The sequence below is a fragment of the Piliocolobus tephrosceles genome, chromosome 9 (genome assembly GCF_002776525.5).
Source record: "Piliocolobus tephrosceles isolate RC106 chromosome 9, ASM277652v3, whole genome shotgun sequence".
Classification (NCBI taxonomy): domain Eukaryota; kingdom Metazoa; phylum Chordata; class Mammalia; order Primates; family Cercopithecidae; genus Piliocolobus; species Piliocolobus tephrosceles.
Genome location: NC_045442.1, coordinates 6354853 through 6379294, shown reverse-complemented (window position 1 = coordinate 6379294; position 24442 = coordinate 6354853). Strand labels below are relative to the sequence as shown.

Below are 24442 nucleotides of genomic sequence, written 5' to 3'. Positions count from 1 at the left end.
TGATACTATAACTGGCGAGTTGAGTAGTGGCAGCATCGAGTAGTTGTGATAGAGACCTGTATGGTCCACAAAACCTAAAATGTTTACCATCTGGCCTTTCACAAAAAAAGCTTGTTGACCCCCGATCTAGACAGAGTAAAAACTGAGACAAGAGAGGTACTGCCTGAGAGAAGGCTGTGAGGAGGCAGTTACCCGCCCTTGCACAAAGAAGTTCGTTGCCTTCAGGTATAGGTCAGGCCTGGGCAGGTGCAGGGGCTGGGTGGCGGGCATGGGCATGTGAGTAGCTGAGAGGGCTGTATTCACTGCCATCCAGCAGGACCAAGCCACCAGGTCAGCTATGGCCTTCTTGGACCCCAAGAAGCAGGGTTGCTGCTGTAGACAGCCCATTAGCTCCACTTTTGGTGTTTGACCTTGTGGGACATTTTGTCCTGGGTGCTGCAGAGGGTGTGACCCTAGGTCTGCAGTGAGCTCCGTGTGGATCTGTTTTATGCACAGCTCTATTCTCAGGGCCTGGAGCACAGTAAGTGTGCAAAAACCTGTGTTTGCTGAGCAGGTGCACTGAGTGACTCTCCCTGTCTCCACCAGGCCTTCTTTACAGACCGGTATCTGCAGGAGCACCCTGAGGCCCATGAAAAGATCGAGAAGCTCAAGGACCTGATTGCCTGGCAGGTAAGGTGTCCAGTGAGAGCCCTGCATGACTGGAGGGAAGGAAAGCTAGGAGGGTCTAGGCTCAGCACACACACCAGCCCACATGGAGGTCCCTGGGCTGCAGTCGTGATGCACATGACTGTGATTGTCCCTGGGTGAACCCACCCGCTGCTGTCATGATCAACTCGGCTCCTGGGCTGCAGTCAGGAATTTGAACACCCAGAAAATTATCTCTTGCAAAGGAGCAAGGTCTCTTTCCTCCCCTTGGTCAATTCTGCTAGCTGCTAGAAAACTCTTTCTCTGTCTATATTGATAGAACATTGAGGTGAGCTCAGTGCCATGAAGCCTTGAGCTCTGGCCTATGCCAGGAAAGGCACTCGGTCCAGTGCAGTCCCTGTGAAACGCGCGTAGGTCAGAAGCTGCGGTGCACCCTCTCCCTGTTCGTGCGCCTCTGGCAGTGGTGCGTGTCCTCGTTTGTGTTTTCCCAGCTGAAGTTGTGCATGTTATTTCACTGTTCTGCTCATGCTCCTGAAGCCTCTGGAGCCTTTCAGAGGGCCATCATCTTGAAAGGGCAGACTCTGGGTGCCTTGGGTTCAGTGTCAGAACCTAGCAGATGTGTCTGTGCTGCTCAGAGCCTTCCTGAGCCTGGAAGTGTAGGGGTCATCAAGTGCCAGTCCTTACAAGAGCTTGGCCGGCACCTGCCTGCTCTGCTGCTTTAGACCACTGCCTCTTTAGGCCTCCTTTTCTCATGTGGGAGGCGAGGAGACTGCTGTCCCCGAGATCTCGCCACACTGTGTAAAGAGAGTTGAGGGGAGTGGGGGCGAAGGCCTGCATGGGTTTGGACTGGGTGTCATAGCTCAGGCCACTTTGCTAAGCTGGGGTCGTAGGCTCCCAGTCGAGGCCCAGAGATGCTGTGCAGTTGATCTGTACTTGCCCAGAACAGGGCAAGATACAAAATTAACCGGGCGTGGTGGCGCATGCCTGTAGTCCCAGCTACTCAGGAAGCTGAGGCAGGAGAATCGATTGAACCCGGGAGGCAGAGGTTGCAGTGAGCTGAGATCATGCCGCTGCACTCCAGCCTGGGTGACGAGCAAAACTGTCAAAAACAAACAAAAAAAAAAGAACAAGGCAAGGCTGTTCCTCTTACGAGACTTCGCTGTGAGCTGTTTGTTTGTTTGTTTGTTTGTTTGTTTGTTCTGGAGATGAAGTTTCGCTCTGTTGCCCAGGCTGGAGTGCAGTGGCGTGATCTCAGCTCACTGCAACCTCCTCCTCTGGGGTTCGAGTGATTCTCCTGCCTTAGCCTTCCTAGTAGCTGGGACTACAGGTGTGTGCCACCATGCCTGGCTCATTTTTTTTGTATTTGTAGTGAAGATGGGGTTTTGCCATGTTGGCCAGGCTGGTCTTGAACTCCTGACCTCAAGTGATCCGCCCGCCTTGGCCTCCGTAAGTGCTGGGATTACAGGCATGAGCCACTGCACCAGGCCACTGTGAGCATTTTTATTCTGGCATCCCAGCGGGGCCTCTTCTTAGTGGCTTCTCTGCTGTCAGCACATTGGCCAATGAGACATCTCAGGGTGGAGCAAGGCTGAGCTTTGGTTGTGAGCCAAGATACGAGTCCTTTAAATTTGTGTTTAGATGTATAGGGCGGGTTGGAATTTTATAATTCTAAGTACTTATATTGTTATATAAACATAATATATGTTTTATGTATATATGTTATAAATAATTGTGATAAAATGTAAATAACATAAAATTCCCATCTCAAACATTTTTAAGTGTCCAGTTCAGAGGCAGTAAGTACATTCACATTGTTGTTGTACAACCAGCACCACCACCATCCGTCTCCAGAGCCTTGTCATCTTGCAAAGCTCCAACTTTGTACCCATTGAACAACTTCCCCATTCCTCCCTCCACCCAGCTCCTGTCACCACCATTCTACTTTGTGTCTCTATGAATTGGCCTACTCTAGATACCTTATATGAGTGGAATTGTGTAACACTGGTCGTTATTTGTCTGGCTTGTTTCTCTTAGCAGAATGTCTTCCAGGTTCATCCATGTTGTAGCGTGTGTCAGAACCTCATTCCTTTTTAAGGCTGAATAATACTCCATTATAGGGCTAGACCACAATGTGTTTCTCCATGGATCTGTCGAGGAACAACATGTGGGTGGTTTCTACCTTTTGGCTGGTGTGAACAATGCTGCTGTGAACGTGGGTGTACAAATACCTGCTCAAGTCCCTGCTTTCAATACTCCCATAGTTTGGGGTATACACCCAAATTTAGACTTGCTGGCTCATGTGGCATTCTGTGTTTACTATTTTGTGAAACTGCCAAACTCTTCTACAGTCGCGGCACCATTTGACATTCCCACCAGCAGTAATTCATGATTCCAACTTCTTTGCACCCCCAACAAGACTTGTTATTTTGTCTTTTTTTTTTTTTTTTTTTTGAGATGGAGTCTCGCTCTGTCACCAGGCTGGAGTGCAGTGGCGTGATCTTGGCTCACTGCAACCTCCTGCCTCAGCCTCCCGAGTAGCTGAGACTATAGGCGTGCACCATCATGCTCAACTAATTTTTGTATTTTCAGTAGAGTAGAGTAGACTATGTTGGCCAGGATGGTCTCGATTTCTTGCCCTCATGATCCGCCGGCCTCGGCCTCCCAAAGTGCTGGGATTACAGGTGTGAGCCACCGCTCCTGGCCCGTTTGTCTTTTAAATAATAGCCGTTTTTAATGAGTGAGAAGTTTTATTTATATGTATATATAAACAAAAATTGTATTAAAAGGGAAGAAATCAGACTTTGTCACAAATCTGCCTGCATTTGAAATCTGCATTTGGAATTATGGTTTTGAAAGTCCTCAGAGTTTGACTGAAAGGGACGTTGTTGGCCAACTGTGGCTTCTTTGCATGGAATGTAAGCCTCATGTAGACAGTGTCCCTCTGTCACTAAAAAAGTGGGAGTTTAAAATTGTGAATGCTTCCGTTTCAGATGTTGTAGATTTTGTACTAAAGGGTACGAAATTCAAAATTCCTCTGCAGGCTATAAAACTATTGCTCTACAAAAACTAGTTTGGTCTGCAAAAGTTCTATTGATTTTTTTTTTTTTTCCTGTAAGCTTTTACAGCAAATTGGATTTTAAGAGTTTCAAGTCCTACAGAGGAAAATAATTTGTTCCCCAGAGAGCAGCTTTATGTCAGCACCGTGTCATCATTCCTAATAACTATATTAAAGGATGAATGTTAAAGCAGGTCACAGGAAAGTTAAAAGAATCAGTTTTCTAGTAACTTCGTTGTATCAAAGAGTGATGAAAAATGCATATGGCAAACATTACCTGTGATTTTGCTTTCATTTGCAAATGTTTGGAAAACCCATGTCTTGGTATTGGCAGCTGAGTCATATGTTCATTAAAAATAAGAAGTTGGAGTTTATCAGAATGCTTTGTTCTTTTTGTTTATTAGTTCATTTAGTTTGGTTTTTTTCTGAAACTCTGTCACGGCAGAGTGAGGTTTTTCTCCTGGGAACCCCAGGACTCACATGCAGAGTTCTCATCACCGATGTATAATAAGCACAGCTCCGATGCCTACAATGGTTTGTGAAGGTTGGTTACTAAGTCCCAGGCAGCTCCTCCTCAGCCCTGCTTGCTAACTCGGAAACAGAGGATGGGCTGACCTTCTCCTCGCTGGATGGGAGGTTGCAGTCAGGGTGCACGCTGCGAGGTGCCTCCTCTAGGTTCGCAGCTGGCACCAGGTCATGAGTCCCTTTCTCAAAGGCACAATTCCATCTTTCCCCATACACAATTGTCATTGTGGAGCATCCCTGCCGAGTATCCAAAGAAAAATCCATACAGTCTCATATTAAACTACTGTGATGTGTACATATTTCTCTTTTGAAAAGTACAAAGATGAAAGGCTGAACTCAGCCATCATCCCCAGCTGATGACAAGCATGACTGTTGTGTCCAGGGGTGGTGCTCCTGGAGCACTGAGCAAGGCTTCCACATGTTCTGCGCTGCTTTCAGGGCATGAATCTGTGCAGGGGACAGACAGGAGCAAACTTCAAATACGGCCCATCAGGAGGGCGTCTTTATAGCGCAGGCAGCAAGCTCGCTTTGATCAACTAGAGGTGTGACTTAGGGAAAGTGCTCTCCCGGCTCTGGGCTCTGAAAAGCTCTTTAGGAATGCAGATGCCTGGGATCTGCTTACAGCAAATCAGGGCTCTGGACGTAGGGTTCAGGAATCTGCCCGAGACACTCTGATGCTTAGCCAGAGTGGAACCCACTGAACTACAGGGTCTCCAGAGACCATTTAAGACCCTAGGTCTATTTGTATGTTAAGTGCCTTGTGCGTTGGAATGTGTTTACTCAGGGCATCTTCTTATCTTCTTTCATTTAGAATCACACCTGCAATTCAGCCCCAAGTAGACATACAACAGGACACCAGGTCCTGTCCTCTAAGAAGGTTATTTCCCATCAATGTCAGGAACTGTTGAGAGTCATGAATTCTCACACCTTGGAAATTTCACCTATCAAATTGCAGTTTGAGCAGCACCAGTGACCTAAACCAAATGGTCTTAATTGTCATCTGGCAAGAACCTTCTTTGACAGAAAGAATCTGACCAATTAAGAGTTTTATCACACCACCATCAACACCAACAACAGCAAAACTCAGAAACTAGGTTACATTTTATAGTTTGAGAAAGGCCCACCCTAAATCAGAAATGCTTTTAGTATCTAGGGTGGCTGTGCTTTCACCTTGCCACAGCGCCTCCACACATCCCTGCCTTTGCATCCAGAGAGAGACACAACACATTCGACATCCCGCCAAAAGTTGTCCCAGTCTGCCTGCGTCATCCCCCAAGGCGGAACTCAGGAGGCAGAAGGCTGACAGTGAGCATTTTCTACTGCTGGCCCTGAGTAAACCGCAGCTAGCCCCGGGGAAGCTGCCATCTGCACGAGTAATTCATAGGGAATATTAAAACAACCCATGTATTTTGAAATCTCTCCTGCATGCTGTCGTTTCGGTGATAACTGGCCAGAAAGGCCTGACGTGTGCCTAGCGTTTGGGCCCAGCTGTCAACAAAACAAACTTTTGTGTCGGTGCAACCTCAAAGCAGGCTAGGAGGGCTGTGAGCAAGGAGAGCACTGCTACTCCCTCCTTTCCTGGAGCATCAAGAGAGGCAACAGCTGCGTGCTATAAATGGTAACCAAGTACATTTGATGCGTTGATTCATCTTGATAAGATTTCTTGAATTTGCTCACATGCAATTCAATTGTGCACTTATTATCGTTCATACTAATAAATCTGCTCATTTAGATTGGTGTTCTGTCCTATTAGGAAAATCTGTTTTTAATCAGTATTTTGATTTAATTATAAATTATTGAGAGGAAGCCTCTTAGCTTGATTACATGGAAGAATGTCTAACTGAGTCCAAGCCCTGGCGGGAAGCAGAGACCAGGGACGTAAAGGAAGACTTTTGCTTCTCCCACCCCCAACAGCAGCAACTCTGGTGGGTCTCTGCAGCTGGGAGAATGAAAATGTCTCTTAGAACGTTTTTAAAGGTCAGCTTCATCTCCACTCTCGGAAGTGAAGTGTTGGCATGGATATTTTGTGACAGCAATGTCGGCAGAGAAGCGATTATTTTTAGTTTTAAAGAAGAATAAATTTGGTTTTCCCTTCCAAAAAAGGAATATTTTTCAGGACTATAGATCACATGTAATTACCTTTTGGGATAGGGTTCTCGTAACGGCAATATTCTTAGCTAAAAAATATTTGTACTCTGACATGACCCTTTGCTAATAGAACAAGTTACATCTAAACAAATTCAAGGTGCAGCTCTTCCCAAACTCAAGTGAAAAGCACAGATTAAGTCTATTCTGGGCCGGGCGCGGTGGCTCAAGCCTGTAATCCCAGCACTTTGGGAGGCCGAGACGGGCAGATCACGAGGTCAGGAGATCGAGACCATCCTGGCTAACACAGTGAAACCCCATCTCTACTAAAAAAATACAAAAAAACTAGCCGGGCGAGGTGGCAGGTGCCTGTAGCCCCAGCTACTCGGGAGGCTGAGGCAGGAGAATGGTGTGAACCTGGAAGGCGGAGCTTGCAGTGAGCCGAGATCACGCCACTGCACTCCAGCCTGGGGGACAGAGTGAGACTCCATCTCCAAAAAAAAAAAAAAAAAAGAAGTCTATTCTGGGAAATTGATTGAGTAGCCATGGTGTAGGGCACACCACACTGGACATAGTCAATTCAGAACACGAATGGTTTTCATGTAACCATTTTGGTCTTTGGTGGTAATGTGCCTGCTGGTGAACTGAATCCGCTGGTTTGATTTGGAAACCAAAGCAGATCATTTTGCCAGTTCCCCTTTCCCCAGGTGTGCGTGGCTCTTCCTAGATCATTATCCAAGAAGTAAGGAATGTCAACCTCTGTATTTTCCAGATTCCTTTTCTGGCCGAAGGGATCAGAATCCATGGAGACAAAGTCACGGAGGCACTGAGGCCGTTCCACGAGAGGATGGAGGCCTGTTTCAAACAGCTGAAGGAAAAAGTGGAGAAAGAGTATGGCGTCCGAATCATGGTAAGAGGGTCGTATGGGTAGTACTGCAGGAGAGTGGGTGTCTGGGCATCCCACTGTTGAACTGGGATAAGCTCCCAGAGCAGAGGAACTCACATGTGCACATGGTGCCTGCTTAGGAAGTGGGATGTGAGGGAGCTCAGCCCCCTTGGGCAGTCTGTCTACCAGCAACTCAGCAACCTCCTTTCAATAACCGGAAATGCCAGGGCGAATAAACATTCATGAATTTCCTTGATTGCCAAATGCCCCCTCACCTGCTGTGAACACAGTCCAACCTTACTGTTGTTGAGCAATGGAGAAATCCCACAGCACCCAGGCAACTCAGCTGGTTGACAGTGCACACCTACAGTCATATAATACACACAAAGGGTTCGGTCATCCACAGGGCAACAGCACTCATCATGGCCCGTGACAGAGGTGGCCCAGCCCAAAGTTGATGTTGGAGGATCAGGGCCGTCAGGGGAGAAGTGACGGACATCTGGAGTGTGAAATTATTAGCAAAGATTTACCTGTTGTAGGAAGGGGTAATTGATCTAGACCAAGGAGGATAAGCCAGATGTGGTCAGGGGAGGAGATCAAGAAGACACTGCCTGGAGAAAGGAACTTCCTCAACAAAGGCTGAGAGGCAGGCATTTGAATGGCAGGCCAGGGGCCAGTGCAGACACAGGCATGCTTTGGGCAGAAAAGAAAATTCGGAGTAGACATGGAAAGGCATCCAACCTCCAAGAACGAGGGATACGAGGCTGGGGCAGGAGGCTCTGCTTGGGATGAAGGGCAGAACTGAGCTTTGGCGATGAGTTTATGGAAGGTTTCTGAGGAGAGGCTGGCATCAGGAGCAGGGTGGAGAGCAGCTTGTGGGTTTTAATGATGCAAAAGCCTTACAGTTCAAGTCTTAGAGCCCACTTGAGACCATCCCCAGGAGCCATGCCTTAGCAGATGTGGGGGCACAGCCAGGCACCGTGAGTCAGAGTGCTGCCCTGCCCTGCAGCTCAGAGTGCTGCTCCCAGCTTTCCTCAGCCTCTGGGAGCTTTGCGGGGCCTACACTGTCTGCTCAGGAACTGTGGAGACACCAGGCACAGCAAAGGGTCCCCACTCCCCACTGTTCAGGGATGAGGGGCAGTGTGGCACAGAGAAGCAGGCAGCTGTCTTCTGTCTACTGGAATTCCATGCCTGCTGGCACTGAGGGGGTGTGCACAGGGCTTCAACTCCCCTGCAAAAGGAAGGCGAGCTGTGGGAAGTCGCACTGCTTCTCCCAGATAACATACAGCACTTTCCTCTGCTCCTTGAAGACCAGGTGTTGAGTGGGGTGTGCCATTTTGGTTTTTTTCTTGGCCCAGGGCGGCCTGTCCACCAGTCCCTGAAGTTCTCAGCTGCTCTCTGTTGAACCCTCTTTTCTTTCACACATTGATCTCAATAAGCAAACACTAATTTACTGCTTCCCACATGCCAGGGACCTTCCTAACTGCTATATAGATACTCAGTTGCTTAATCTGCCTCATACTCTGTGAAGCGGGCACTGCAGTCATCCCCATTTTACAGTCAAGGAAATGGGGACATGGGAAGGTAACTAGTTACACCCTAGCACGTGGCAGACCCATAGTTCAAGCCCCATCCATGTACCTCCCGGGTCTGTGCTTTCAGCCCCTACTCCAGGGGCTAACATTTGGCACCACAGAGCTTCTCCGCCTGTTTTCCACATGGTAGGAAATGCATATGAGACGTGGACAACACCTGAGAGAAGGTAATTTGGCTGTGATCACACTGCATGCCCTCCCAGTCTCCCCGCCTCTGCCGGGCATGACTGACCCTTGGTGCCTCCAAGCCTAGGGCCTGATGTCCATCAGATGAGAGGGTCCCAGGCCCAGCAGGGCTTGAACCTGACAAAGCCAATATAACACAACTGCTGCTCTGAGGTTGCAAATTCAGCAGGTGGGAGTCTGGAACTGCCAGCCCCGCGTGAGCTGCTGCAGGTGAACGGGCATGGCAATCCAGGCGCTCTCCTTCAAGGCTGGGCTGGAGGACCCTTTGTGCAAGTCAGGATGCTAGAGTAGTGCTTGATAGCTTCAGAGCCTGCAACTCATTACAGTCAGAGCAGAGTGGCAAGAAGCGTTTCGGAGTGCGTCATGGCACATCTCTTTCAAAGTTGATGCCTGTATTAATTCTTTCTAAGAAACAAACACTTGTGAAATCTTGACATTTTCTTCCTAAGTGAAAAACTTCCTCTTCTCTCAGTCATTTAATGTATATTTCAAAATCACAGACAGCTGTCTGGCTCACCAGTCATCCTGCACATCCCTTTCTCTGCCACGGTTCATGAGTTCTGAGTGTGCTTGCTTTGGGCACAGGTGGAGAAAACAAGGGCAGGAAGGTAGGGTGCCGTGTGAATTGGGGTGCCGTATGGATTGGGGTGCCATGTGGATTGCGGTGCCGTGTGGATTGCAGTGCCATATGGATTGGGGTGCCATGTGGATTGGGGTGCCGTGTGGATTGGGGTGCCGTGTGGATTGGAGTGCCATGTGGATTGCAATGCCATGTGGATTGGGGTGCCGTGTGGATTGCAGTGCCGTGTGGAATGGGGTACCGTGTGGAAATTGCGGTGCCATGTGGATTGGGGTGCTGTGTGGATTAGGGTGCCGTGTGGATTGGGGTGCTGTGTGTCCTTGGCTGGAGCTTATTTCCAGCACATCGGGAGACAGCACCATCTCCAGCAAACTCCCCACCCTTCTCTGTAGCGCCAGCTGGGGCACCCCTCCTAGGGGATGGGAGGCTTTTACAGAATGAAGGTTGCATTTTCCACCCTGGGATACTTTGTTCCCCGGGCCCACCTTGCAGAGTCCTGCTCCATCCTTCGACCCCAACAGCAGGCTCTGCAAGTATCCGTTGGGCAGGCAAGCGGACTGCAGGTCCCCCTGTCCTTCCCTGAGAAATGTGGCAACAAAAAGCAGTCTGGGATGTGCCTTTCCTGTCTTACCTACTTTGGAAACTTGCAAGCATCTCAGAGCACTTTGAAAAGCCATCTAGTATCACCCTGTTTGCAAAACGATGGATTTTAAAATTTAAAAATAATCCCATAGAAAGGACATAAACCATTTTGTCAATGTTTCTGAGCCAGCTTAAGCCATAGAAAGAGAAGATGTGGACGCCCTCTGACTTCTCGATACCCAGGCCCCTCTGCCACTCTGCCTTGGCTTTCATCTTTCCAGTCCTGAGGCTCCAAGGAGCTGCCATTCCCTGGATGACAGCTCTGCAGCTCAGCTTCTCCTGACCTTTAGGGAGCGAGGCGTGCAGGGCGCTGGGGATGAGCCCATGAGCATCTTCCATGTTCGACATTGAGCCCCGTGCCCTCACCGGCCCACAGCACCACGTGCGACATTGAGCCCCGTGCCCTCACCGGCCCACAGCACCACGTGCGACATTGAGCCACGTGCCCTCACCGGCCCACAGCGTGCAGGAGGCATGTGTGTTGGCCTTCAGGCTTGTGAAAAAGAGCTTTAGGTTTCTTACCAAATCGTCATCTACCTCTTCAAGTCCAATTAGGAGCAGGGAAATTGATCCTGGTTCTGCACTCTCTACTCCCGGCCACCTCATCACTCCAAACACCATGGAGAGCCATAACCCCAACATGCCACCGTCCCCATCTTCCCTCCCCACCGACTGTCACAACACCCACTGGCCACCCAGACCCGGGAGAGACCCTGGAGTCACCCTTCCTCCCTCAAGTTAGTTCTAGCCGTGGTATCCCCTGGTGGTGCTGGGGTTCACCCCACCATCTTTGCCATCACAGTTGGCCCCTGACCTGGCCCCCAGCTTCCAGGATTTCTCCTCTCACCTTCCCTCCACAGCTGCCAGGGGGACCCATCTCAGTAGTTCTCTTAACGGGGATCCATGGGATCCCGGGGTTCCTCAGAGGCTGCTGGGAGGGGTGTTGACTGGGAAGTGGAGCTGATAGCTCCTGCCTCAGCAGGAGCATTTAGCTTCACCTGTTCCATGTGCTGGAGTTCCTAGGAAGAGAAGCAGTATGGCATGGCCTACAAGAACAGCCAGGGACCAGGGTTCTGTTTCAGACGCAGAGCTGATGGTGCAACTGTGTCCTTCAGTCTTGTGGCCTCTGAGGGCCGGCCAAGATTCTGACACCACACTTGCACCCTCCCTGCTGGGCCTGCCCATCTCCTGCCTGCCCCCTCAGCCCCTCCTCCCCAACCTGCCCTCCGCAAGGGACAATGTGTCGCCCTCTGTGGGTTTTCAGGCTGTAACTGGCATTTGTATAGCATCTGGAAAGGGACATTCCAGATCACGATGAAGTGTGCCTGCTTCTCCCCTTTCCTTATACAGCACTGGTCCCTGTGATTAAGTTCAGCCAACCCCCTCAACCCAGCCCATTCCCATCCAAGATTCTGGGCAGTAAACGCCTGTGACTGGCTCAAAGTGGGACGTTACAACTCAGCTGGGAGGGAGACAGCGATGTAAAACTCAGGGTCTTTAGGAAGGGCCAGGGGGTCGCTCCTGGTCAGAGAGCTGGAATGAGTGTTTGCTTAGGCCGTGAAGACAGCAGCAGCCATCAGGGTAGCGAGCCCTGTGGGTGTCCCTGGCATCATTTCATTTAGTCCTAACGCTGGCCTTCTGGGCGGGAAGGACTGTTGCCTGTGTGCTCAGGAGGAAGCTGAGGCTCAGAGTGGCTCCGGGTTTTATGGAGGGTCACACTCTCAGTGCCAGGGCCCCAATTCTAGCCTAGTTCCAATATCCCCAACTCCTACCCACCAGTCCTGCTTTCAGTCAGTGTCTGGCCCTGGAGTCACACCTGCCAGGACTGGGTGAGTCTCTAATTGCATCAGATGGAACAAAAGTAAAGCCCTGATGTCTTGATTTCTAGAGGCTCTGCTCAATCAAGAAGGAATTATGAGGCAGACCACCCAGCAGAATCCATGGTCGCACCCAGGGAGTGCCCTGCAAATATGGGACCCCGAGAGTAACCTCTGTCCTTCCTGGTGGGAGTCATCCTCCTGCCAACCCCCTTCCTTTATTCCTTGAAATCCATACTCACACATCTCAGCCAAGACCTAAGGTCACCTTCTGAGATTAACTATGGGGTAAAGTTTTCACAATTGGGGATAATCCCCAAGCGACCATTTCCCTTTTAGTTTCTTCTACAGGCAGAGTAATTACAATGAACATCTCCATGGAGCTATCCCCTGGCACCATCATTGGTGCAAGTCCAAGACTGACCAGCTCCTCTCTCCTGGCAAATCCCAGCTGCACGTCACTCAGAGTCAGTGGTCAGCAAACTGTGGCCCCCAGCCTGGTTGTGTAAATAAAGTTTTATTGGCAGGTGGGCCATGCTCATTCATTTCTGTATTGTCTGTGGCTGCTTTTGTGCTGTCGTGGCAGCGTGTGGTAGTTTCCACAGAGACCATATGTCCTGCAAACCTAAAATGCTTACCTGGTCCTTTGCAGCAGGGGGCCCCAGCCCCCAGGCAATGCACCGGTACCAGTCTGTGGCCTGTTAGGAACTGGGCCCACAGCTGGAGGTGAGCGGCAGGTGAGGGAACATTACTATTTGAGCTCTGCCTCCTGTCAGATCAGCGGCGGCATTAGATTCTCGTGGGAGTATGAACCCCATTGTGAACTGTGCATGTGAGGGATCTGGGTTGCACACTCCTTCTGAGAATCTAATGCCTGATGATCTGAGGTGGAACAGTTTCATCCTGAAACCACCCCCTGCCAGTCTGTGGAAAAACTGTCTGTTCCATGAAACCGGTTCCTGGTGCCAAAAAAGTTGGGGACCACTGCTTTACAGAAATGTGGGCCAATTCCTGCCCTTTTACGATTTTGAAGTTTTTATTATTAAAGAGATAGTTTACACATCAAATGCTGTTTTATTTGGGATCAAATAAAAGGCCCACTTTTACGTAAAAGGCCCACTTTTCAGATGGGGAAGTGGTGTTATATGAATATTACCTGTAATCTACCGCTTCTGGCCTTGGAGGGCTGGAACCATGGTCCACAGCAGGTCTTCTGTAGGTGATTGGCTGAATGAGATGGGTGGGGTGGGGTTGCAGCGTGGGGAAGTCAACACCACACAGAGAGGAAGTGCCCTACAGAAATTTAGTTTCCACATCCTCAGGTTAAAGGAAAGTCCTTGTGCAGCAGCTGCAGTCCCAGATGTGCCAACATCTGGCTCGGGGTGCAGGTACACTAGAATTTTCTAGCTAATTAGATGTTGACACATGTTATATTTCAAGGACACCTGTTTCAGTAATATGTCAAGAAGAAGATGGAAAAGTCCATCTAGAAATCCTTTTTTTTTTTTTTTTTTTTTGGCACAATGCATCACTAGTTCACTACCTAGCATGTGGAAGAAGCTTTAGCAACTTCAGCGGTGGTTTCATCTCCTCCACGGCATCAGTCACTTGCAGAAAGGAAACGTACTTTTAATTAGGCAGCAGGAGCATCTTATTTTTGTCTACAGGAGGTCAGTCATTATGGATTCATGCATTTTGATGGCCTGTATAGTCTATCAACATGCAGAGATATACAAAATTCATCTAAAGATCGAAAGCCTCTTTAATCACTCTCTAGGTGTTACTCCACATTAAACTTTCTGGTCGGCACATTCTCCTGTGGCTTTGGAATGTATTGACACGTTGCGGTCTTTGAAGAAAACTGCATTGAGTATTAAAAGGCTAAGAAGGTTCCTTCCAATGCTTTCACAGTATTGGGTTAGGTTTTAAAATACTCCAAAATAATCATTGTTTTTGTCTTCCACTCAGAACAAGAACATGTACTGTTTACAGAAGTCTAAACGGTGATGGTCTCGATTCCACACTCCTAAGATCACTTTGTCTCAGGAGTCTGACCATGGCAGGCACAGGCATCAAACGAGTCTGCTTCTCTCTCTCTCTTTCTCGCTCTCAGCCCTCAAGTCTGGACGATAGAAGAGGCAGCCGCCCCCGGTCCATGGTGCGGTCCTTCACGATGCCTTCCTCATCCCGGCCTCTGTCTGTGGCCTCTGTCTCTTCCCTCTCATCGGACAGCACCCCTTCCAGGCCAGGCTCCGACGGGTGAGTCAAGCTCACAGCAGGGCTGGGCTGAGCAGCGAGGGCTTGGGGGATCTGGAAGGAGCCACCCAGGGCCCTGGGTTTATTTTCTTACAACTGAGGATTTTGTGCCATCAATATTATCTTTGAAACTGAGAACCTCCAACACTTTCTGACCATAGTGCCCAGTATTACTTTGAGGTCTTGTGAGTTGTTGAGAAAAGCATCCTCTCGGCCGGGCGTGGTGGCTCAAGCCTGTAATCCCAGCACTTTGGGAGGCCGAGACGGGCGGATCACAAGGTCAGGAGTTCGAGACCATCCTGGCTAACACGGTGAAACCCCATCTCTACTAAAAAAATACAAAAAGCTAGCCGGGCGAGGTGGCGGCGCCTGTGGTCCCAGCTACTCGGGAGGCTGAGGCAGGAGAATGGCGTAAACCCGGGAGGCGGAGCTTGCAGTGAGCTGAGATCCGGCCACTGCACTCCAGCCCGGGCGACAGAGCGAGACTCCGTCTCAAAAAAAAAAAAAAAAGCATCCTCTCTTCGGGTACCACTTTGGGAAAGTTTTCATCTAATTTAGAATCTCCAGTGAGTGTTCAGTCCTCTTCAGCACGGCTTAGAACAGGCTTATCCAACCCACGGCCCACATGCAGCCCAGGATGGCTTTGAATGTGGCCCGACACCAATCCATAAACTCCCTTAAAACAATATGAGATTGTTTTTGTGACTTCTTTTTTTCATATATATAGCTCATCAGCTATTGTTAGTGTTAGTGTATTTCATGTGTGGCCCAGGACAATTCTTCTAAAGTGACTCAGGGAAGCCAAAAGATTGGATACCCCTGGGAAGAAGCAAGGTGCATTCCCTGCTGGCCAAGCACTTTGTACTTTTCATCTCCTGTTCACCTCCAGGGTCATGCCCAGGCAGGAGCTGGTGTGGTGTGAGCATGACACAACCTGCACTGTCCACCCGTGACACCATTCTGGCAAGCCAACTGTCACAGAATCAGGCTTTCATGATGGATGGCTGGGCCACCTCTTTTTTTTCCTCCCTTCCTCATTTTTTTGGAGAGCAAATTTTTCATTTATTTTTGTTTCTGGTGAGGTTTATTACCTTTTAAAGGGAAATGGTGTTTAAGTGAGTGCTTCTGAGAATGACCATCTGTCCGTACTTTTTAGGACAACTCTGGAAAATAAAAGGCATATTATCCTTTTTAAAAATTTTGTTTTTGAGGCAGACTCTCACTCTGCCACCCAGGCTGGAGTGCAGTGGTGGAATCACAGCTCACTGCAGCCTCTACTTCCCAAGCTCAAGCGATCATAACCATTTTAAAGTGAACAGTTCGGTGGGATTCAGTAGGTTCACACTGCTGTGCAGCCATCACCACCGTCCACCTCCAGAAGTCTTTAATCTTGCCAGACTGAAACTCTGTACCCACTTAACAATTCCCCACTTTTTACCTCCCATACCAATTAAACACTAACTTCGCATTCTCCTTTCCCCGCACCCCTGACACCCTGACAATGTCTACTTTCTTTTTTTTTTTTTTTTTTTGAAAGGAGTCCCCCTCTCCAGGCTGAGTACACTGGCACAATCTCGGCTCACAGCGACCTCCGCCTCCCAGGTTCAAGCAATTATTTTGCCTCAGCTTCCCAAGTAGCCTGGGACTACAGGCACCTGCCACCACACCTGGCTAATTCTTTGTATTTTTAGTAGAGTCGGGGTTTCACCGTGTTAGCCAGGATGGTCTCGATCTCCCGACCTCGTGATCTGCCTGCCTCGGCCTCCCAAAGTGCTGGGATTACAGTTGTGAGTCACCGAGCCCGGCCAATGTCCACTTTCTATCACTATGATTTTGACTATTCTAAGTACCCATGGGCCACCTTCTTTCTACAGGGCCACTTCGGAGATGCATTTTTGCTCTTCAGTACCCAATAGTTAACATTTATTGAGCACACACTGTGACTCTTGCATTAGCTCAGATTATTGCAAAGAGAACTGCAACATTGGTTTTGTGTTTTTTTTTTTTTTGTATTTTTGAGTGGCAAGCATGTAAAGTTTGTTCTTCTACAAAAAGAAAAAAATGTTGCACGCAATTTCAACAACACAGAAGAACCTCTAATTGTTTTACTGCCGATTTGCACAGTTTGTATGTCCAATCCCATTTGGTTTACAATCCATCACCCCATCAAACCCGCTGGCATCTGGCCCCTTCAACACATAGACAAAAACTTCCAGAGAGCCCCAAGGGTCGGCTCAACTCTGACTCCCCTTTGTCGCCAACAACTGATGTGCCCGATGGATAATTGCAAACTATCCCCACATATTTTCTTAACAGTAATTTTTATCAGCATCTGATATTTATAAGGCCAAGTCCATATGGAAATTCACAATTTAGAGGTATTTAAATCATGTGTGCTTGTCACTTACAGCAAGATTGCTAAAGAAATTTAATTCAACTTCTCCCCGAGAAAATCCCCAAGCTAGTTATGGAAAGGTTTTTATATTTCTAGGAACACAGGGGTTGGGGTAGAAATTGATGGGGAGGTTTTAGAGAGAAGAGCAGTGAATTGCACATGTGAACTCAGGCTGCCAGCTGTTCCCCAGAAGGCATTTGTTTAACCTTTAACTGGAAGGCATCTTTATTACAGTCCAGATTTGTGTTCATTCTTGGGGTTACCACCCTTTGCTAGCTAACTAATGTGGAGAAAATGAGGCTTTGGTCTCAAATGTCACAGGTTATGTGCAGAATAAAGTTCATCCTGTAGACCGTTGCTTCTCATAATGTGAAAATTTAAAACTCCACCTGCCTTTCTTTCTCTGGGTTCTTTGTGTAAGCATCAGGATTTCACAACCGGGGTCTTCTCCCTGGGCTAAACAGCATCTACTAATCCTTTTCTTACCTGCATTATCTCAAGTTCTGCTAAACCTAGAATAAAATCATGAAATGTTTGGTTGTTGCTTATAATAAATAAAATATTTCACACCTAATGGTTATGGATGTATTATAGATCCAGTGCGAAAAATCCAGATGTCCCAAAATGCCTTAATGATCTAAGTCAATACTGGTATATTTTATCAATCATTTTATTTTTTAAACATTTTATTATAGAAAAATTTCAAAGCTGAGTCCAGTGGCGCACACCTAAAATCCCAGCACTTTGGGAGGCTGAGGCAGGTGGATTGCTCGAGCTCTGGAGTTGAAGACCAACCTGGGCAACGTAACAAAACCCCATCTCTACAAAAATATAAAAATTAGCTGGGTGTGGTGGTGCATGCCCATAGTCTCAGCTACTTGGGAGGCTGAGGTGGGAGGATCACCTGAGCCTGGGGAGGTTGAGGCTGTAGTGAGCCGTGATTGCACCCCTGCACTTCAGCCTGGGCAACAGAGTGAGACTCTGTCTCAGAAAAAAAGAAAAATTTCAGATATATACAAAGTGGGCTAAATAGTATAATGAGGCCCCCATGCCCCACAGCCGGTCTTGACAATTACCAGGTTTTAACTAATCTTTTTTTTCAATCTGTATCAATCATATTTTCCAGCAGATCTCAAATATCATATCATTTTATCTATAGCTATTTCAATATGAATTTCTAAAAGGTATGAACTCTTTTTTAAAACCATAACTAGGTTATATTATATAAACTATAGTAATATAGTTTATTTCACACCAAAAATATTGACAGGAATTCCATATTATTATAATAATATATTAGTGTTAATTTTCCATTGTCATGTCTTTTTTTTAGTTTGTTTAAAGCAAAACCCAGATAAGGTCCTCACCTTGCACCTCGCACTTGGTGGATGTTATCTCTTTAGGTCTCTTTCAGTCCCCTTTTCTCCCTTGTAGTTTATTTGCGGGAAATCCTGGGTTGCATATCCTGTGATGGTCCCCACCATCAGGACTTTGCTGATAGCATGCCCTATCGCATTGTTTAATTGGTGTCTCGATTCTCCATATTCCCTGCATATTGGTAGTTGAATCTAGCGATTTGATCAAATTCAGATTTGATTTAGGGATGACTTCATAGGTACTTGTGTGTTCTTCCATTCAGAGGCACATCATATCCTGTTATCTGTCTTATGGAGACATTAACAGCTATTGATGAAGTGCTTAGATTTAATACCATTACTGTTTACATAGTGTATGTTCCTGCAACACATCCTACTGCACAGCCACATTAGATGGGAGAAGCAAAGAGTAGGTGGTGGTCCTTGCTCTGGGCAGTCTGCATCTTCAGCGGATTTAAGCGCAGTTTTGCGAATGATCCTTCCCTTCCTGGTTCAATTGACTCCCCAGTATGGGACACACAACCTGGAAATCAACAGTGAGCACATCAGTGGGGAGCAAGATTGTTGCATTGACGGTCTTCTTTTTTTTTTGAGACAGGATCTGACTCTGTCACCGTGGCTCTGCAATGGCACAATCTCGGTTCACTGCAATTTCTACCTCCCAGGCTCAAACCATGCTACCACCTCAGCTTCCTGAGTAGGTGGGGCTATAGGTGCACACCACCATGGCTGGCTAATTCTTGTATGTTTTGTAGGGACAGGATCTTTCTTTGTTGGTCAGGCTGGTCTCGAACTCCTGAGCTCAAATGATCCGCCCGCCTCAGCCGCCCCAAGTGCTGGGATTACAGGCATGAGCCAACGCACCCGGCCCTGCAATGGCCTTCTTAATGAGAACAGTGGCTTCCTTCCAAGCGTCCCATTCAGAAATACATGTAAGAGAAACTAGAGCTAGGATGAAAATATGACTGGCTGGCTAAATTTTCTTCTGTTGAAATCATGCTCCCCTTGAAAAAACCAATTTTTTCTCCAGGCAGTCAAGGAAGTCAGGTTTGGAAGTTGCTGTGAGGACTCAGAGCTCCAAAGAGCAGGCTATATTTTGAAAATGTAAGATCCTAGTAACAGCCCTGCCTTCCATGTGAGTTATGCTATACGGTTTTTCAGGCGGGCCCATGCCTTCATCCATTCAACCGTCTCTCCTGACTCCTCCTCACAGCAGGAGCTTCTAGGGATGAGACTCCAGTCTTAGAATTGGATCAGTTTCTTCCACCTCCTGATAAGACTTCTAGGACCAGAAACAGGATGGACATGCCAATCTTATGTTGGAGTGACAAATCACAATCGTGTGTGGATGTGCATGCACACTAACCTTTTGGTACATGCCTTAGAAACTAGCCTAAGATGCATTTACTCCATGGCGTAACCACAAATGTGTTTTTACAGCAACTGTGGGGTAGGCAGAAGGGTGGTGGTGTCTTTGTACCCTTTTATAAGTGAAACAGCTGCCAGAGGTTACGAGGACATCAAGAGTCACCCACAAGTGGCAGAGCTAGAATGCAGGTCTTCTGTCTCCAGCTCAGTTGCCAGCTGGAAACCTCAGGGCACCTGTGAGCTGGCCCTGGCTTGCTTCTGACCGAGCCGTGCAAAGTGCTTTCACCTGGAAACAACCATCTATCTGTAATCATAGAGCCTTGCTCAGGATTAAGGTAGCAGACATTTCTTTGCATTGATGTCCATTTTTCCCCATTAAAAATAGACAGAATATTTCTATATAAATCTCTAAAAGACAAGGGTTCCCCTTTTGAAATATACCCTAAATACCATCCTCCCATCGTAAATGAACAGTTCCTTAATGTCATCATCAAATATCCGGTCAGACTTCACATTTGCCCTATGGTGCTAAGTGTTGTATCTTTTTCACAGTTTGTCTGTGTTGGAATTGAAGCACAGTCCTTGCATCTGGTGACTGTGTATCTGAAGTCGCCCTTGGCCTCCCTTTTAAATCATTGCTTTCCTTGTAAATGTCTTCGATGGATTGTGAGTGACTTTACACGTGTCTGGGGGGTGGAAAGCAATTGCTCTCCTATTAAGACATTATTGACCTTTCCTTTAGGTTTGCTCTGGAGCCTCTCCTGCCAAAGAAAATGCACTCCAGGTCCCAGGACAAGCTGGACAAGGATGACCTGGAGAAGGAGAAGAAGGACAAGAAGAAGGAAAAAAGGAACAGCAAACATCAAGAGATATTTGAGAAAGAATTTAAACCCACCGACATTTCCCTGCAGCAGTCTGAGGCTGTGATCCTTTCGGAAACGGTAACTTCACAGGGTGTCTTTCCTCGCTCTGCGGTAACTTCAGGGACCCACCTTTGCCCCACCTGTAGCCAACAGGGCTGACCGTGGGCTCTGACTGCACTTGTTGTAAGTTAGCAACTCAAAAACCTGGGGTCCTCCTCCCCTAACCTCGAATGTCCCAAGGCAGTAGGACAGCCAGAGCCGCAGAGCTGGGCTTAGCATTCGTGCAGCTTCCGCAGGGCCTGGGGCAGGGCCGCTCTGCTGCTAGGCTCTGCCGCTCTGGCTCTGTTGGACTTGTTTCCTACACATGTCCTAATATCCCAGAAGATGAGCAGGAGTCCTTCTGTTGTCAGGAAACAGTCCTCCGTGTCCGCTAATGCCTTCTCCTCGCCCCGTGTTGACTGGACCTCTAAGCTAGTTATGGCCCAAGTGTGAAAATCAGTGGAACTAGAATCCAAAGCCCTCTTCCCACCAGGCCCCAGCAGCTGCACCTGCTCCTGGGGTACCTGCTCTGTCTCATCTGCTCCACCTTTCCATCTCCTGGCCGTCTTTCACAAGGACTTACAGGGACTTCACGTGACCCGTGCTGCTGAGCTGACCTTAAAAGCAGGTCCTAGTGAGTCTCGTTCATTCCACAGTTGTGAGCGTGTGAGGGTGGTGAAAGCGGGGAGCCGGCTCTCATCCTGGGGCTGGGCCTGAGAGCTGATCCTCCCAGAAGTACACCACATTGGGAGTCTGTGTTCGTCCGTTTTGTGTTACTGTAAAGGAATAACTGAGCCTGCATCATTGATGAAGAAAAGAGGTTGATCTGGCTCATGGTTCTGCAGACTGTATGAGCATGGCACTAGCATCTGTTTGGCTTCTGGTGAGGCCTCAGGAGGCTTTTATTCTTGGCCGAAGGCAGGGGAGGGGAGCAGACATGTCACATGGTAAGAAAGAGAGTATGGGTAGGGGGTCGTGTTCCAGGCTTTTTTAAATAACTAGGTTTCACGTGAACCGATAGAATGAGAACCCACTCATTACCCCTATTACTGCAAGGACAGCACCAAGCCCTTCATGAGAGGTCAGCTCCCATGACCCAGACACCTCCCACTGGCCGCACCCCCAACATTTCAACCTGAGATTTGGAGGAGACAAGCTGTATCAGAGTGTGAGTGCAAAGATGAGGCACAGCCCACTTCCAGAGCGAACTTGATTCTGAAAGTGCTAGCTGTAGTTGGAAACAAAAATAAAGAAGGGGTTCTCGTGGGCTGTCAGTTTCAAAGGCGAAGTCAGGATTGGAGCTGCCCTCCCTGGAAATGGATGGGTGTTTGCTTGTCTCAGTCCTGGGCAGCCGGCAGGCTGTGATTAGAGGGTTAGACATACTGCACTGCTTGTTTATAACTTAAAACCCAGAAAGTTCGTTTTGTCTATACTTCATGCCACTCAGAAAGCAGTCACATGCTACCTGGCTATCTAGAGGTGGAAGGCAAACCCCCCAGCCATGACTTGACATCCAACAGGCCTGCGCTGCTCTGCAGCCTGTGGCTGCAGCGAGGCTGGAGAATTCCCGTGAGGGTGGCCGAGGATGTCAGGCCTCGGTGGGCACTGGCTGGAGGCTGGTCCGAAGCACCCAGACGCTCAGCCTCCAGCAGATTGAGGGGGGCCTGACCACACAGCGTGCTCTGTCTGCTAGTCTCAAAAGTTGGGATGCCCACCACCCCAGAGGTTGGCTGATGTCTCCTTCTCTCAAGCCCCAGGTAGATTTCTCAAGTCTCAAAACATCGTAGCTGGGTAGGGGAATGAACAGAAGCATTTTTGAATATTACTTAGTGCCAGACACTATGCAAGTCTTTCATACATTTAAATTTAAGCTCTGTTTTAAGATGCTTAAATTGGAGGCCTCAGAGAAGTTGTGCCAAGTGGCAGGATTGATCACAGCTGACTTGTGTGAAAAGTCCAAAGACACAAGCACACACGTGACAGGCACAGAGCCAGCACAGTGCATTTTCTGTCCCTGCCTGTGGTGGCCCAAGCATCCTTCTAGGATCCTTGCAGACAGCAGGGCTAGGGGCAGCACCACAAGGGCTGCTTCCCCACGGTTGGCCCTAGCACCCTCAGCAAATCCACAGGAACTCACCAAGGTCAGAGCACAGAACATTGGTGGGGCTTCTCTGCATCTGGCCCAGTGTCAGCTTGAGCCTTCCAGCACCAGGAGGCGGGGAATCCGAACCTCCCACTGGGGACAGGCTTCCTATTCTTGGTCCAGCCCAGCGGCCTGTCTGTCTACACAGAGGCCACCTCCTCCAGGGGACGGGTGCCGGCAAGGTCTGTGAGGACAGTCAGACACCTGAAGTTTCCTAGCAGGCGACTGCGTGCCTGTGACCAGCCATGCAGCAGGGGAGGTGGGGAGGAGGTTCACAGGAGCAGAAGCAGCAACCCATTCCCTGGGGACAACACCAGCCACCCTCCCCACCCCCCACCCCCGCTTACCCCTATTGTAGTGTCCTCCTTGCACTTCCCCCATGCTGGCCTCCCCTGCACCCCGGCTTCTGCCAAGGTTTTCCCTCCTCACCCCTGGGGCTGGGTTTGGTTTCCTACTTGATTTGCATCATCAACAATTTCCTGACCTTTAGCTGAGCCTCTCCAGCCAGAGCCTCCAGGCTGCAATTTGCATCTCAGCAGGCCAGCCTCCTCACGCTCTCTGAATCGGAATGTGCCCGCCCTGGGAGGCAGGGAAGCCAGGAGAAGCACCTTTGCAGACCCCAAATCTCTCTTGCCAGCACATTGGCCTTCAGAGAGCCCAGCACTTCACCCGGCCTTTCCCGACTTCCCACGGCAGTTCTGCTGCCTGGAACAAGGCCATTTCTTCAGAGGAGGTGCAGCTCCTGGGCACTTGGCTCCCCCGACAGCACAGTATAGTTCTGGAAATAGACCTGTTGGCCTGGCTCTGTCACTCATTTGCCAGAGGGCCTGAATCTTCCTCCCAAGCCTAGTTCCCATTTCCTCCTTCCAGCCTCAGTGACCTCCAGACTGGCCCTGGCTGGGCTGACTCCTCCTGGGGCAGACATTGAAGCCTACCTGCTCTGTTGCTCACCCAAACCAGCACAGCCCATCCGCCAGGCCCCCAGACCTAGCACCAAGCCGAAGCTGCCCACTCGTCTGCCTGCCCTTCCTTGGGGGAGAACCTTGACCCCAAGGTTTTGGAGGGTTTTGGAGGCCAGAACTCTGAAATCTTTTTGGCTGGGTTAATAAGTTTTCTAATTACTCCTGCCTCAGAGTATTCTGTCACTGCCCCTGTTCCCCAAAGCCTGATGAGCAACCTGTAAGAAATATATACATACAACTTACTGAGGGAACAAACAGGGAAAGGGCTTCAGTGGGGGAAAGTCAAGTGCCTCTGAAAGCCAGAGATGAGCAGGAAAACATGCATTGAAAAGGAGAGAAAAAGAATCCCTACCCGGTAATGACCTAGGATGTGAGAAGAAGCAAAGGAAAGGAATAGCAAAAATCCTTCAGCCAGTTCCTAGACTTTCAGGTACACACCAAAGAGACCAAAGCATGCTGAGCACACCTGGGAATAATTCTGCCATGGAACACGTGTCCGTGTCCAAACTTCCCGTTTTCATAAGGTCACCTGTCCTATTGGATTAGGACCTGTTGCTGGGAAGTGTGCAGGTCCTTGATTCTTAGTCTTAGAGGAAAGAATTCAGCCAAGAGACCAATTAGTAAAGTAGGGAAATTAGTAAAGTAGGTAAAGTAGGCTTATTAAGGAAATAAAAGTAGTGTAGACTCCAGGAGAGGAGCAGGCTGACCCTGTGGAGAGCAGCCCCCGGGAGTTCTGTGTTGTGGTTTTTATACTGGACTGATTTAAGCTCCCACCTGTCTTAAGCCTCTCCCTTTGTCTTTGTCTATTTTCCCAGCTGTCTTAAGTCTCCACCTTTTCCCTGCCTAGTTCCCGCCCAGGTTTGTGGGACTTTCCCTTGCTGCTAGTTGATGTGCGCACTTGGGCTCAGTGATCAATAGGAATCCTACCTAATAGCAGCATTGCTCGTTACCACCACCCCAAGAAGGTCGTATTGCGGTCAAATCTGTGCTTACTGTGCGAGTGTATCTCTTAGGAATTAACCCC

General features: G+C 48.7%; 1 protein-coding gene across 2 annotated transcripts in view; it reads left to right on the top strand.

The window, feature by feature from the left end:
- DOCK1 (dedicator of cytokinesis 1) overlaps positions 1 to 24442 on the top strand; it is a 553659-nt gene that overhangs the window by 520160 nt on the left and 9057 nt on the right. For both annotated transcript variants that reach the window (XM_023224362.2, XM_023224359.2), the window contains exons 46-49: positions 586 to 669; positions 7083 to 7220; positions 14130 to 14275; positions 20154 to 20352. In XM_023224362.2, the coding sequence (XP_023080130.2) occupies positions 586 to 669; positions 7083 to 7220; positions 14130 to 14275; positions 20154 to 20352 (567 nt within the window). The remainder of the gene's footprint in view (positions 1 to 585; positions 670 to 7082; positions 7221 to 14129; positions 14276 to 20153; positions 20353 to 24442) is intronic.